The 15778-nt window shown below is 40.1% G+C and overlaps 1 protein-coding gene across 1 annotated transcript in view; it reads right to left on the reverse strand.

The window, feature by feature from the left end:
* The window catches only part of GPATCH2 (G-patch domain containing 2), a 115634-nt gene that overhangs the window by 35253 nt on the left and 64603 nt on the right, over window positions 1-15778 (reverse strand). The window contains exons 6-8 of the mRNA XM_060754255.2: window positions 9389-9456; window positions 7807-7846; window positions 3597-3667 (exon numbers count right to left, since the gene is read on the reverse strand). Of these exons, the coding sequence (XP_060610238.2) occupies window positions 3597-3667; window positions 7807-7846; window positions 9389-9456 (179 nt within the window). The remainder of the gene's footprint in view (window positions 1-3596; window positions 3668-7806; window positions 7847-9388; window positions 9457-15778) is intronic.

Here is a 15778-nt window from a genome sequence, read left to right on the forward strand (position 1 = left end):
TTCTTCAAAGCCACAAAGGTCATCTATGGACCAAGAAACCATGGCATACAGCCTCTATGCTCATCAGATGGAACCAAACTCCTGAAGGACCAAAAGTCAATTGCACTACGTTGGAAAGAACACTACCAAAGCCTCCTGAACCGCAGCTCCAATGTGGCCGAAGAGGTCCTCTCACAAATCCCGCAACAACAAACCAGGGATGAGCTTGCAGCACTGCCTAGTCTGGAAGAAGTCAGCAATGCCATCAGCCAACAAAAGAATAACAAAGCCAGCGGACCGGATGGGATCCCTGCTGAAATCTTTAAAGAGGGAGGACCTGAGCTGACACACAAACTCCACCAGCTCATAGAAAAAGTGTGGGTGACCGAGAAAATCCCAGCACACTTCAAGGATGCCACCATCATCACCCTCTTCAAAAAAGGGGAAAGAACAGACTGCGGAAACTATCGAGGTATCTCCCTTCTAACCTCTGCTGGGAAAATCCTCGCAAGAATCCTTGCAAACCGCCTTCTGCCCCTCTCAGAAGACACCCTCCCAGAATCCCAGAACGGCTTCTGGCCCTCCAGAGGAACCGTGGACATGATCTTCACTGCACGACAGCTCCAAGAAAAATGCAGAGAACAAAATCAACCTCTGTACATGGCATTCATCGACCTTGCAAAGGCATTCGACAGAGTGAACCACAGCGCTCTCTGGACCATCCTCCAAAAAATCGGGTGTCCAAGCAAATTTGTGAACATCCTGCGGCTCCTCCATGATGACATGATGGCAACAGTCTTGGACAGCAATGGTTCCCAAAGTGACCCATTTAAGGTGGAATCAGGTGTCAAACAGGGATGTGTTACTGCCCCAACTCTATTCTCCATCTTCATTGCTATGATACTTCACCTTGTTGATGGGAAGCTTCCCACCGGAGTGGAAATCATCTATCGGACAGACGGCAAGCTATTCAACCTCAGCAGACTGAAAGCCAAAACCAAGGTCACAACAACATCTGTTATAGAACTCCAGTATGCTGATGACGTCGTCTGTGCGCATTCAGAAGAAGATCTACAAGCCACTCTAAACACCTTTGCAGAAGCATACGAGAAGCTCGGCTTGTCATTGAACATTGAAAAAATCAAGGTGCTTTTCCAGCAGTCACCAGCCATCCCCTCTCCAATGCCAGTGATACAGCTTAATGGTGTAACATTAGAAAATGTTGATCATTTCCGCTACCTTGGCAGCCACCTCTCCACCAAAGTCAACATCGACGCCGAAATACAACACCGCCTGAGCTCTGCAAGCACAGCATTTTTCCGAATGAAGCAGAGAGTGTTTGAGGACCGGGACATCCGTAGGGATACCAAGGTGCTTGTTTATAAAGCTATTGTCCTCCCAACCCTGCTCTATGCCTGTGAGACGTGGACTGTCTACAGACGTCACATGCAACTCCTGGAACGATTCCATCAGCGCTGCCTCCGGAAAATCCTGCAAATCTCTTGGGAAGACAAGCGGACAAACGTCAGCGTGCTGGAAGAAGCAAAGACCACCAGCATTGAAGCGATGGTCCTCCGCCACCAACTCCGCTGGACCGGCCATGTTGTCCGGATGCCCGACCACCGTCTCCCAAAGCAGCTGCTCTACTCCGAACTCAAGAACGGAAAACGGAATGTTGGAGGACAGGAAAAGAGATTTAAAGATGGGCTCAAAGCCAACCTTAAAAACTCTGGCATAGACACTGAGAACTGGGAAGCCCTGGCCCTTGACCGCTCCAGCTGGAGGTCAGCTGTGACCAGCAGTGCTGCAGAATTTGAGGAGGTACGAGTGGAGGGTGAAAAAGAGAAACGTGCCAAGAGGAAGGCGCGCCAAGCCAACCCCGGCCGAGACCGCCTTCCACCTGGAAACCAAAGCCCTCACTGCAGAAGAAGATGCAGAGCAATCACCAAATTACAAATCACAGGAATTGATGTTGATGTCTCTCAAAGAAGAGCTCTAGATGCAGCTCCTGAAGGAACTTCCCCTTTGGCTTTGGCTCAGCACCAATGATGCGAATCTAATGGCACACCCCAATTTTGGTAAGGTCATTTAATCAAAGACAGGTGAGCATTAGATTTGAGTAAATATGGTATATAACCGTTATTTCAATTATGGAAATCATAAAAATATTTTAATTTAACCAATATAACACCTCACATGCATGTACATAAAATATAAAAAAGACCAAGACTCTACCATATACCATGCAGCTGTGGACAAGTCTACATAGGGACCACCAAATGCAGCAGCCAAACACGAATCAAGGAACATAGAAGGCACTGCAGAGTACTTCAACCAGAGAAGTCAGCCATAGCAGAGCACCTGATGAACCAACCTGGACACAGCATATTCTTTGAGAACACAGAAATGCTGGACCACTCAAACAACCACCATGTCAGACTACACAGAGAAGCCATTGAAATCCATAAGCATGTGGACAATTTCAACAGAAAGGAGGAAACCGTGAAAACGAACAAAATCTGACTACCAGTATTAAAAACCTCTAAAATTACAACAGCAAAACAACAGAGAGGAGACAATCCAGGACAGCTAATCATCTCTCAACAAAAGATTCCCTCAGGTGCTAACAAGCTATACCAAAAAACTGCCAGGCCATCAAATGGTAATCAAGGTGGTCAGTTAAAACATTCACACCTAGTTCCAACAGAAAAGAGTTCTTTGTCTCACCCTGGTCATTCCACAGATATATAAACCCAATTTTCCTAGTTCCAACAGACCTCACAACCTCTGAGAATGCTTGTCATAGATGCAGGCGAAATGTCAGGAGAGAATGCCTCTGGAACATGGTCATATAGCCCGAAAAAAACTACAACAAACCGAGACCAAAACTGCTCTCCATTCAATGCATCAAAAATACGATATGTATTTTATTCTGTACATTCTATCCTAATACTTCCAGTCATAATATATCTAAGCATGCCCAAACCTAGAAATTTTAGTCAAAAAACCAATCCCAAAAACCTGGTTCAACGTATCCATGCATCAATATAAGTATTGTAATATAACCCAACTCTTATCAAAAAATGAATAATCCCGTTCTCTAAGCAGAACACTGAAAGACATGAGTTTTGTTTGTCCCAGGAGAACCTCTACCATGGCACTGCTTCTGGTCTTTTTAAATGCCAGTGCCAGTGGCAATTCCCCTCAAAGGACTGGCATATTCCCTTCTCAGTTAAATTATCCTGTCATTATCCATGGGTTATACTAAAATTTGTAATTTTGGCTCCCAAGCCTGGCCTCAACTTTATACCATATATACTAGACTTATAAATGAGTATATATGGTAGCTATGTTAACCATTTTCAGTGATATGTGATTTAGATATATGGATACACCAGTTTACGGAAACTTTCAGGGCCCTCTTCAAATCTTCTCATATCTCTTCAAAAAGGCAGAGGCAACAACAGTGACCACTTTAACAAACCTGAAGTACAATTAAAGTCCTGATTAGCTAAACACAAATATTAGGTTTCTCTGTATCAGCAATTCAACTACTAGGAACAATTTTGGGACTTAAATATTACTTAAAATACAAACTTTATTATAATTAGGCTTACCTGCTTGCTGTTTTCACTGAACTGTTTTTTTTGTGTCCTCTTTCTGATCGGTTGTCCCGCAGGAGCTGAAGCTACATAAAACATCAAAAAGTCACACAAATATAAACTAAGTCAGTGCTTCTATTTTGAGGGGGAAAACCACAGCTATGCTTTTGTAATCCACTTTTTCAGGAATTCATGGCCACCATGGTAACCATGGCTCTGTCTCAAATGGTTTCTGGCCCTATCCATAGATCTGGACACATTTTAGAGCTGGTCTTCTGTTTGGGATGAGATGATGGGAACAGTATTGTGGAGTAACTGTCCATAGTTCCTTTGTTATACACTGATCAGTACCTGGTCAGGTTTAGACTTATTGGAGATATAAACCTCTGCAGGGCAATATGAAGAATTAGCTAGATTCTTTGCAGATAAAGTTACTCAGAAACTTGCCTAGAATGGGGAGATTTGAAACTGGCAACTTTTGGCCAGTTTCAAATGTCCCCATTCTGGGTAAGGTTCTGGAAAAGGTGGTAGCCTCTCAATTCAAAAGTTTCTTGGATGAAATCAGTTAACTGGATTCCTTTCAAACTGGTTTCAGGCTTGGTCATGAAACAAAGATGGCACTGATCATCTTGGTAGATGATTTATGAAGAGAGCTAGACAGGGGGAGTGTGTCCCTGCTGGTTCTTCTGGACTATTGACTATGGCATCCTTCTGGGTTGTCTCGCTAGGATGGCTCCGATCCTTCCTGGAGGATTGAACTCAGAAGGTGGTGCTGGGGGACTCCTGTTCGATCCCCTGGCTTGTGGCCTATGGGGTCCCTCAGGGTTTTAAGTTGTCTCTCATGCTATTTAACATTTACATGAAACTGCTGAGTGAAATCATCTGGGGTTTTGGAGTTTGGTGCCACATATATGTAGACGACACCAACCCTATTACTCCTTTCCACCAAAAGTCAAGAATGCTACCCTGATCTTGAACTGGTGCTTGTCATCAGTAAAGGACTGGATGAGGGCTAATAAACAAATTAAATCCTGACAAGACAGAGGTGCTCCTGATCAATCAGAAAACAGGGATACAACTTATGCTGGATGGTGTCACACTCCCCCTGAAGTCACAGGTTCACAGCTTGGGGCTGATTGTGGACTCATCACTGACCCTGGAGGCCCAGGTGTCAGCGGTGGCCAGGAGTATCTTTGCACAATTAAAGCTTGAGCACCAGCTGCACCCATACCCTGAGACGCCAGATCTGGCCATGGTAGTCCACACATTAGTTACATCCCATTTGGACTACTGCAACATGCTCTAGATGGGGCTGCCTTTGAAGATAGTTAGTGTTGGGACTCAGCCTGTGTGTGAACCTGAGCCTGGATCTCTGATTGTATTGCCTAATGCTGATGCCAATGTTGATGCAAATGCTGATGGGCCTAGTTTGGGTAGTGAGGCGGAAGTGATGAATGAGGACGAGGCTCAAGATGGAGACACTTTGGGCAGTAAAAATCCTACTTGCTTTGATTTAGAGGCTTCAGGGGAAAAGCCAAGTTCTCATGAGAAAGTTTCTGTCAGACCGAGAGAAGAAAATTCACTCCCTTTTCCTCCTGGCCCGAGTTTGCAAGATAACTTGACCCCTGGTCGGGTCAATGATAAGTCGGATATAAGCCAGAACCGCAGGGAGGCTCAATGTTTACGAAGGTCCGAGAGAATTTGACAACTGAAACCAAAGATTAGAGTTAGCTGGAATCAGTTTTTGGGATTTAAGAATACCCGTGAGGGGGATTTCCTCAGACCAAGCATCGTTTAGTATCAAGTACAAACCTCCTCGGTTTTCCAGTTTCCAGTGGTCTGGTCTCTAAGGAAATTTCTGGCTTCAAGTGAGAATTAGCTAGGGCTAATCTGTTAATGGATTTCTATTGAGAGTTGTTTGAACATTACTGCTTTGGATTTTCTGCAAGCTTTCTGGACATTGCTGTTTGCGGTTTCATTTTGGCTTTTTTATCTTTGGACTTCAATCTATTTTATATTCATCATTCAATTAAAAAAGACTGTATTTTTCCTAAACCAAGGTGTGGTGTATTAATGACAAGAGGGCCCTGTTTCCAGCTCTGGAGTGCAACAGTTAGGAAGCTCCAGCTGGTCCAGAGATCTGCAGCCAGATTACTAATTGGGGCTCCGCACAGGGAGAGAACCACTCTCATGTTGCAGCAGCTTCACTGGCTCCCAGGTTACTTCTGGGTGAAATTCAAAGTGCTTTCAATAGCTATGAAGCCCTAAACAGTTTGGGTCCAGACTATGTGTCTAACTGCATCTCCACATACAAGCCTGTCCAGGAACTTCAATCAGTGGATGAGGCCCTGCTCTCGGTCCCACCCCTGTCTCAAGCACAGCTGGTGGGAACGAGAGAGGGGACCTTCTCCAAGGTCGCCCTCTGCCTCTGAAATTCCTTTTCTAAAGAGATCAAAATGCCCCCCACCTTACTCTCTTTTATAAGACATCTAGAAACGTTCTTATGCACTGAAGCATATAGAGAGGAGGCATAGAATATTAATGCTTAGATACTACAGAATGAAAATGGCTTGTCACTCTGGCTATGTTGGCTTTCTATTTTTTATCTTCATCTGTTTTAATTCTTAGTCTGTTTTAATGTTTAGTTATTAAAGCGTAACTTCTTCGGTCACTGTTTAATGTATGGTGATGTCTTTATTATTATTCTGATGTGGATGATGGGTGTGCTTTTTGGGATCTGGGTGGTTTTGGTTAGTTCTTTCTTTGTTTAGGATTGTACAGCATTGAATGTTTGCCATTGCTCGTTGTAAACCACCCTGAGTTTCCACAGGAAGATAGGGGAGGAGATATATATATATATAAAGTTTTATTATTATTTTATTATTACTGAGGCAACTGAAATTTTGGCATTAGCTAAACCTTCATGGAGGGGATGTTCCAAAGTCTGGACACCATTTGGAAGCCTTATATCCAAGTACTAACCAAATGTGAGAAAGTTAAGCATCCAAAAACAATCAAGATTAGGTGTGTTTAGCGGTGTATGGTAGATTTTATTTGTCCTGCCATCACTCACTTCTTTTCAGAGGTTGATTTTGGATTCTAGGATTGTGAAAGTAGGAGAAAAATGTCTCTGTTTAGTTTTGCCATATTATGCATACTTTGATACACCTCTAGCATGTCTCAGTTTTTTTAACATTTTTAGAACCTAAATAGTCTCAAAATTTGAGTTACTTTCTCAGTTTCTGAACATTTTACTTGCCCCCTTCTGTACTTTTTCCAGCTTACAGTTATAGTAGGAAAACAAATTAGAGATACTTATGAAAAATACTGTACTTTAAAACTCCTGTTCTGCATCTCAGCTATGCCACACTCTTCTAGTGGAAAACACAGCTAACACACACACACAAAATAGTTTTTAAATAAAATAAACTATTGTAGAGGCCTCTTTTATCAAATTTGTCTATTTTTTCACATGCCTAAAGGTTTCCATAAGAGGCTTCTTTTCTTAGAAGACTGAGAACAATTCGGAATTGTTTTAACAAAAGAATGATATACATTTTGCCCAACCCTGGAGACTTCACCCCTTTTCAGGTATGATTTCTGCTTTTGTTCAAACATCTGACAGTGGACCAACTCAGTTTAGTCAATGTCTCAATCCCTATCAGCTCAATGTCTCAATCCCTATCAGCTCTCATGTTGAGTAGGAAAGTCTGAAAGACACACCCCTTTGCATGTTAATCTAAATATGTTTCAAAACATTCATGTGAACAGGAACTGTAAACATACAGAATTACTGTGGGAAGGGTATTACCTACAGTCATCCAACATGTGAAGGCTGCAAGTGTAGCTGATCTTGATAGATACAGAACACTTGATCCTGCTCCTTCTTTGTGGATTTCTTGAGAAATGGGGAATAGTTTATTAAGAAGGCCTTTGTTAAAAAACACACGAGAGTCGTGATGTGCACACCCTTTCAGCCAAATGACTTTGCTACAACACCCGTGCAGTGAATGAGTATTACAATCATTCCTGAGAATACATTACCATGCCCACAATGCTTGCATGTTGGCTATTTACTGTCTAATATCTTCAGCACCTTTCACACAAATGAAATTATATTTTGATCCTTAGTCCACAAATTGGTGCTCTTGTTTCTCCAGACAAGTGACGGTTAAATTCTTTTAAATATTTGAAATAAACTGTTCTTGATCAAAGTAGTTCTTACCTGGCTATGTTCCTTCCTGGCCCCAGGGCTAAACCAATGGCTATGGGAAAGAAAAAGAAAAAGGTTTAGTAACATAGCTAACTGAAGCACGAGCTGTCATATGACTAGCTTGTGCGTGCTCTCGGGTATTTTATTGTCCACCAGAAAAATGTAGCCTATGGCTATGATTTATTTAAATGGGATATTTTACAGAACTCTCAAGGTCTGTAGCAATTTTCACAGGAAGGTATCTCATTCCACAGAATTCGACTGCAAAGTCAAGTGAACATATTCTAAATCAATTTTAAAGAGTTTCATGCCAAAGATTCTGTATTTTTAATATATTTAATCATTTTGATATTTACAATTTATTTGTACTCCTAAAATTAAGCATTTTGATGATGGTGGTGTAATGGAAATATTGATGGATAATAGGAACATGTTTAGTCATTATCAGCCGTTTGGATGTAAGGGCTGTGCTCTGCTGCACACACTACTACATGCAATTTATATTGCAATCCTATGAATGTTCACTCAGAATTAAGAGCAATGGCATGATATTCCAGGCATGTTATCAACCTTACTATCTCCCAAAAGCAATTCAATGTGACATCATGGGTACTTTTTTACCCATAACTCAGGGGGACAACGGTAATAATATTATGCTCCACTGTGTGTGAATGATTTTTCCTGTTATTTCACTGGGCAATGAAGGCTGGTTTTTATCATCTACCAGGTTCGGGATCATTCTGCTTCACAATACCTCACATACTAACTGCAATAGGTAATGTCAATGGTGGCTTCAGCAGACAAAAGGGAAAATCATTGTTTCATGAAGAGAAAAAAGAAGCAAGAGGCATTAAATACATATTGGTATCACTATTTAGGGTTCTAACACTAACACAAGTGGCCAGCTAACAAATTCCAGGCTGTTCGCATTAATATCAACTCTGTTATGTGAACAACCTTTTAAGATTTCAATACACATTTATATTTTTATGTAAATGTCACACCTTGCATTTTAATTTTGCTTTGTCATCAATTCTTAAAAACTCCTAACCACAAGCAGATATATGCAAGGGCCACCTTAGGATAATATTTCACACATTTCATGGAAAGGACTATAGTTCATGAAGACTTGAATCATAGTAAATTTGTTAAGTCTTTACAGTTTCAGAAGACTCTGTTAAATTTTGCAAAGCAGCTCATACATTTCTCTATTTAGCCCACACTCAATGGAAAGCAAACAAATCAGAAAATAAAGCCAGAAAGAAGCAAGCTGAGATCTCTTGCAGCTTCTTCTTTTTTTCCTTTGACATTCTTCTGATTTTATGACTTTGGATTGCTCCTCTGCAGCATCCAGTGAATGCAAAAGACATAATGCACAGTACAGTGAGAGCTACTAGGGGAGGGGGGTTAATCCACAAATGTCATTTCACACAGAAGTATTTAGAAGGACTCCATATTGCTCCAAGTACATGATTAGAATTCCAAAATCTCTTGATAGACTGCAGAATTATAGTAAAATTCAAGGTGTAATTCAAACATGGACAAAGTTAAAGTAAGCAGAAGAAATAATGATAATCCTGACAAGTATACTTACTCATGGTGATGAGACTCCTGGGACAAATGGACAGCTTTCTTGTTACCGCATGAGCCTGGGGTAGTAATCTAAACAAAGCAGAGATAAATGTTGTAAGTTGCATACAGGAATTTAGGTGGACTACTATATAAAAAACCCTATTTTTGAACAATGAAACAATTTAATAAGATGTACGGTATATAATATGAAGACATCGTTGCCATCCGTATGTGTATGCACACACATATATAAATGCAAACAGTAATAATAGTTTTCATTATTTGAAGTGTAATTTGAGAAATCAGCAGTTTACTTCAAGTCCTTCCTCCAACCACACTGTTTTCCCAAAACCATATATATATGTATATGTATATGTATGTGAGGAACCGCAGCTATCACATACAGTAGTTCCTACGAATGTACTCCTTTATTCATAACACAGCCCAACCAAAGACAAAATATTTGGCATCTTGATTTTTAGGCCTGTTCCTGAAGTTATTTGGGGTGCTGGAGTCAGAAAATTGCATAGTATAGACTGCATCAGCTCTGGTTTCTTAGATATGGTTATCATATACCAGATGAAGGCTGGTATATGGCATATGTTCTATATTTCAAAAAACAAGAGCTGATAGGGGAAAACAGGGGCTATTTTTTGAATCCACAGGTCAAATACACCCAGAAACAAGTCTAACATTTGAGGCACCAAAATTTGTGTTGGCCAGTGATCAGTAAGTAAGGTTCTATAAGAATCAAATGTAAGTAACCAAGACATAAACACAGGCAAGCATGAGAAAAACAAATCTTCTGGCCTAGAAAAAGCTTGGTTGCTTATTTGTAACCATAGTTCTTTGAGTGGTCATCTGTGAACCCATACAACACCCTCTCTTCCTCTCTAAATTGTGTCCTAATCTCCCGAGCTCCTTGACTTCTTTTACATCATTCAGGACTCTGAGGATATGGGCAGATATCAGGCTGCTACATGGACCAGGGGGGAAGGTCTGCAAGTAAAATGCTTACATAACAGTCCCAAATGATGCACTTGTGCAGGTGCAGTAAACCTCTTTGGGTGAGTCACAAACCCAATGAAGAAAAATCAATGTTAAAACAAGGAATCCAGGAAAAGCTGGCCTAATAAACTGATTGGAGGCAACAGTTTGCTTTTCCTGGTGGCAACCACAAAGAATCTCCTTTCTTCCTAGCCTGCCAGTGAATTACCATTATAGCAAAGGCATACTTGTACAACAGGCACCTGTTCTCTTACTAAGTAATGCTGATGAAGAAATCTATATACATGCAATGCTTTTGCACCATAGACTATGTATGGCCAACATATGCCCCAACAACAGCTTTTTGCTACATTTATGCACAGATCCGTTTTTTAAAAAAGTCTTCAGCTGGTTTGGTTGGTTCGTACGCCTGTAATGGCATGGGCTCTGCTGCCAATATTTTTTCAGTCACAACAGAACAGCAGCTGTCAAAAACCCAGATGCTTCCGGTTTCTTTCGGTTACACGTGGAGTGTGGAGAGGGAGGCAGCCACTAGAAGGGAAAGAATCCCAGAATGGGATGCCTTAATTCAAGGTTTTCTGTAAATACTGAAGGGAAAGGATCACAGGAAGAACGGTTTATTAAGCCCTTACCTTAAACCTGAGTCTCCTCTAAAAAAAGAAGGGAAAGGATTGCTGAAAGCAGGGTTTCTGAAGTCCTTACCTTAAACCTGGGTCTCCTCTAAAGAGAGAAGGGATCTCAGGAAGGGGTTTCTTAAGCCCTTGCCTTAAACCTGGGGAACACCCCCCCCCCCAATTGCTGCCAATGGGCCAGGTTGAAAATGAATCTTTTAGCTTCCCTGATCAAAAAAAGATTTCTGTCCTCCCAAATTCAGGAGGATTGAGGTTCTATCGAAATCCAGGACACCAGGATCAAGGTTTGCCTGGATTGGACAAGCCTACTTTCTACAGTGTCATCAAGTAATGTCTACAGAAAACTGAACCAGGAGTATATATAAGCAATATATGTGCAATTGCTATCTCCAATTATTTCACTACACGTGATCACATAGGAATACTAAAGTGCTGATTGGATTTTATAAGAAATACTTTAGTATTCCTATGTGATCACGTGTTGTGAGGGTCAAAAGCGCCACATGCTCTAGTGAAGGCCTGTATAACTTGTGGCCTTCCAGGTGTTTTGGACTTCAGTTCCCAGAATTTCTGTCCATTGGAACAGCAGGCTAGAGCTTCTGAGAGTTGGAGGCCCCAAAATCTGGAGAGTTGCAGGTTGTGCAGGATTACTCTAGTGGATGAGTACATAAACAGCTGCCCTTCTGATCACTGATCATGCTGGCTAGAGCTTCTCCAGTCAATCTTAACTTGTGAATTTTATCCTGTATTATCTGTGAATTTTAATTTGCATTTTATCTGTGTATATTTGTTATATGTATTTTAATAGTATTACATCTTGAAATATTTGTGCATTGTGGTTAAGATGGCAAAAAATATAGGATTTTTTATTTACAGTACAAAAATGCAGTGTTTTAATATTTGACTTACACATTGAAAAATATTCTGTCTCTAAAAGAAGTTTACATGGTTTGAAATTCTAATGATTTTGAAAATAAAATGTAACTTGTACTGATAACAACATTAACAACTCAATAGTTGCTTTAACAATGGAGGCAAACATTTGGCTCAACTCTAGAGTTGCATCCTGCATTAATCTCAAAATGAGGTTTTCATGCTATTCCAGTGGGTATCCCTGGAATATAGTAATCCATTTTCTACACTGTGGCTATAAGAAAAGCCGACTGTGCCTATGTCATGCTTTGTTAGAGGTTCATGATCACATTATCTCATGGTGGACCTGACACTTTTATTCAGTTTACAGTATGTTCTGTGTACAGGCAACTTATTTCCTTTGCCAGGGCTGCTGACAACCTTTTCCACACTATATTAATCTTGTTTACTGACTTTATCTTGGTACAAATATCAGAAAACTGAACTTTTTATCTCAGGGAGAAAATAAACAACATGTTGACAGAAGCAGAAGCTATTTTCTGGACTAAAATTGGTTGTTTACCTCCAGCCATACTTATGGAAAAATGTTTTAAGCCTCCATCTTCCACAAAATACATAATCCATAATTTAATAACTGCAAACCTTCCATGGAAAGCCACTAAAATACATTGGAATGGATAAGAAAGATATGAATACCAAAAATATATATAATTTGCAAGTAATTTACACGCAAATAAGGATGTTTTATCTGGTGAACATTTACTAGAACTCAGATTTCTTCAACATCATTGTCATAATGTGCTGTTTTAAGCTCATGTGCTAACATCCTGTGTGTGATGAAGATGTGACTACCTTAGAGAAATTGAAGAGCTGATTTTATACATTGCTGTTGCATGCATATATTCCTATTCATTCCCCTATGCATACGAAACCCGTAAGGGTCAATACAACTGATCAAAGTAAGAGCAACTGAAAAACATGACTCCATAAAAAATGGAACATCACCATCAAAAATTGAGCAAAATAGCAGAGGTTATGAATGATGTGTTTTCTGTTAAACAGTTAATACTGTTCAAACACAATATGAAAAATGTGTCAGATGTTTGTGTGTGCATGTCAGTATAAATAAATTGCAATGAGAATAAAATTATATATATAAAAAAAGTGTTCCTATAGAAAGGTCTGTATTCTGGTCTGAACCATATGCTATGCTAGCTGAATGGTCTGGTATACTACTTGAACCACAATCCCTAAAATTATGTGAGAAGGAGATTGACAAAGTGAAGGAAGCAGCCACAGGAGTGGTTTAGACCAGTGATTCTTAACCAGTTGTCCACAGACCCCGCCCCCCCCCTTTTCAGGGATTCATAGAATACTAGAAGAAAGAAAGGGGTGAGAGACAAGGAGAATTGCCCTCCAAAAACTCACAACATTAAGTCAACAAACATCTGGCCCCTCCAAAGTTCCAGATTTTCTTAAAACGTGTTTATATTATAGCAGGAATAGGCAACTGTTGCCTTTCAGTGGGCCAATTTTTTTACTTCTACTGGAGGATTGCTGGAAAAGGGAAACTGGGAAGTAGCCAGATCTCCACTTCTGGGTTTGAAAAATTGATTTCCTCATATTACATAGCAGAGGGTCCCTATGACATATATAAAAAGTATATTTCCATTTCTGAAAGATTCCCTGAAACAGAGTACTCTTTTAGTCAGGGGACAAAAAAAACTCAGCCTGGGTAGTCTGGTGGAGTTGAGGGCCACAACGAATACTGGAAAAGATCTCCTGGCTATCTTTGTTGGGGTCCTCTGTAACCTTCTTTTTGTCAGAGCCGAGCTAAACCAAGCAATTCAGGTAAGGAGGGAGGGTGAGAAGAGAGTAAGACCCAGTGAATGAGCCAACAGGGATTTGATGTTCTGTTCACATTAAGTAGCCCGAGGCTAGAACCCAGTAAATATGAATTAGAGACAATGGATTTTTTTTAAAAAAAGATATGATCTAACTACCCTTTCTTCCCACACCTCAAATCCAATGGCAGTTTCCTTGGGAGGAAGCTGCCATTTATATCAGTCGTAATAATACCTTATCCTTCACTTTGTACTCTTTAGTCCAGGGTCCTCAAACTATTTAAACAGAGGGCCAGGTCACAGTCCCTCAAACTGTTGGAGGGCCGGATTATAATTTGAAAAACAAAACAAACCATGAATGAATTCCTATGTACGCTGCACATATCTTATTTGTAGTGCAAAAGACACTTAAAAACAATACAATAATTACAATGAAGAACAATTTTAACAAACATAAACTTATTAGTATTTCAATGGGAAGTGTGGGCCTGATTTTGGCTCATGAGATAGGATGGTTGTTGTTGTGTGCTTTCAAGTGGTTTCAGACTTAGGTTGACCATGAGCAACGGCCGGGCAAATGACTTTGGAGGGCCGTATCCAGCCCCCGGGCCTTAGTTTGAGGACCCCTGCTTTAGGCCTTCTGTCATTTTCAAAGTCTAGATGAAGAAAACTGAATATCTATTCTCAGGGGCTTCTTAAGGCATCATGTGTAGAGGCCACACCAATACAATGCATAGAAAGGAAGGGGAATTAAAAGGAAGTGATCTGGGCACAGGTCCCTCTTATTCCATGCCTCCCATGAGGTGTTAATGTTCTCAGGACCATTTTGCTGCTGGATCAAGGCCAGAATTACTCTATTTCAAGAAAGGAGGGTGTTGTTGTTGTTGTTGTTCATTTGTTCAGTAGTCTTCGACTCTTCGTGACCTCATGGACCAGCCCATGCCAGAGCTCCCTGTCGGCGTGTACAAGGAGGGTGTACAATCTGCATTTTTGAAGAGGGCTGCCTTAGTGTCATCAGAGCTCAGCCTATGAAAGTATTGATGCCTTTCATAAGAACATGTGTAAAAATATTTCTCTGCTCTACTTCATTGTAAAAAAAGTAAAAACAATTTGAAAAATGCACTTAGAATTCAGACTACAAGTGTCAGCCATTAAGCTATTTAGCAGTAATAATAGGACATGGTATGACATTCAGATGATGGTGATTTATTATTATTATTATTATTATTATTATTATTATTATTATGATGTCACAAAATGTAAAACAATAGGTGTGCATTTATTTATTCCTCCAGTGTCTTTAAATCTGAAGATCCTTAATGAGCAACTTAAATAGACATTTCAAGTACTTCAGAAATTTTAAATATTGAGTTAAACAGAACATATTAGAAAGGGATCCATTGTTTTTAAAAATGGGTTAGGGACCACTGGCCTAGACAACTCTGACATGAGTTACTCCAAGTCATTCTTCACAGAGTTCTTTTAGCTCTGTTAATCCTTAACCCACCCCAAAGCCAGACATTTTGAAATTGGACATTTAGAATCCCCAGCTCCCTTTTTATGTGGCAGATGCTGTTAGCTTTATTGTCTTTCTCTTTCTCTCATCACTGCTGTTCATGCAGCATTTCACATTTTGCCACTGCTGCTGTTACAGACTTTTCCCAACACTTTTCCATCAGTATTCCAGTCCAATTTTAGGTAGAAAAATGTGTTCACCAGGAAGGGGTAGAAAATGCAGTGAATATGTAAGGGAATGCTGCAATGTTACAGTGCAATACATAAGTTGGAGGAAGAAAAACACGCCATACAGCAATTTTATTTGAATTTGAAATATTCTTTCAATATTCTTCTTATCTGAAAGAGTGTAAAATGAAATACAAATATTTGTAAGGTCAAAATAATATTCCTAAACAATAGCTCTAAAGAAAAAAATGACTATGGTTGGAGATATGATTAAACAGATTCTTTTCATCTGTCTTCATTTTAAGGCTTACTCAGTCAGAGAGAAAAAGTGTGCTGTGGAACAGAGAGAAAATGGGACATTACAAAAACAAC

Source organism: Anolis sagrei, chromosome 1 (genome assembly GCF_037176765.1).
Source record: "Anolis sagrei isolate rAnoSag1 chromosome 1, rAnoSag1.mat, whole genome shotgun sequence".
Lineage (NCBI taxonomy): Eukaryota > Metazoa > Chordata > Lepidosauria > Squamata > Dactyloidae > Anolis > Anolis sagrei.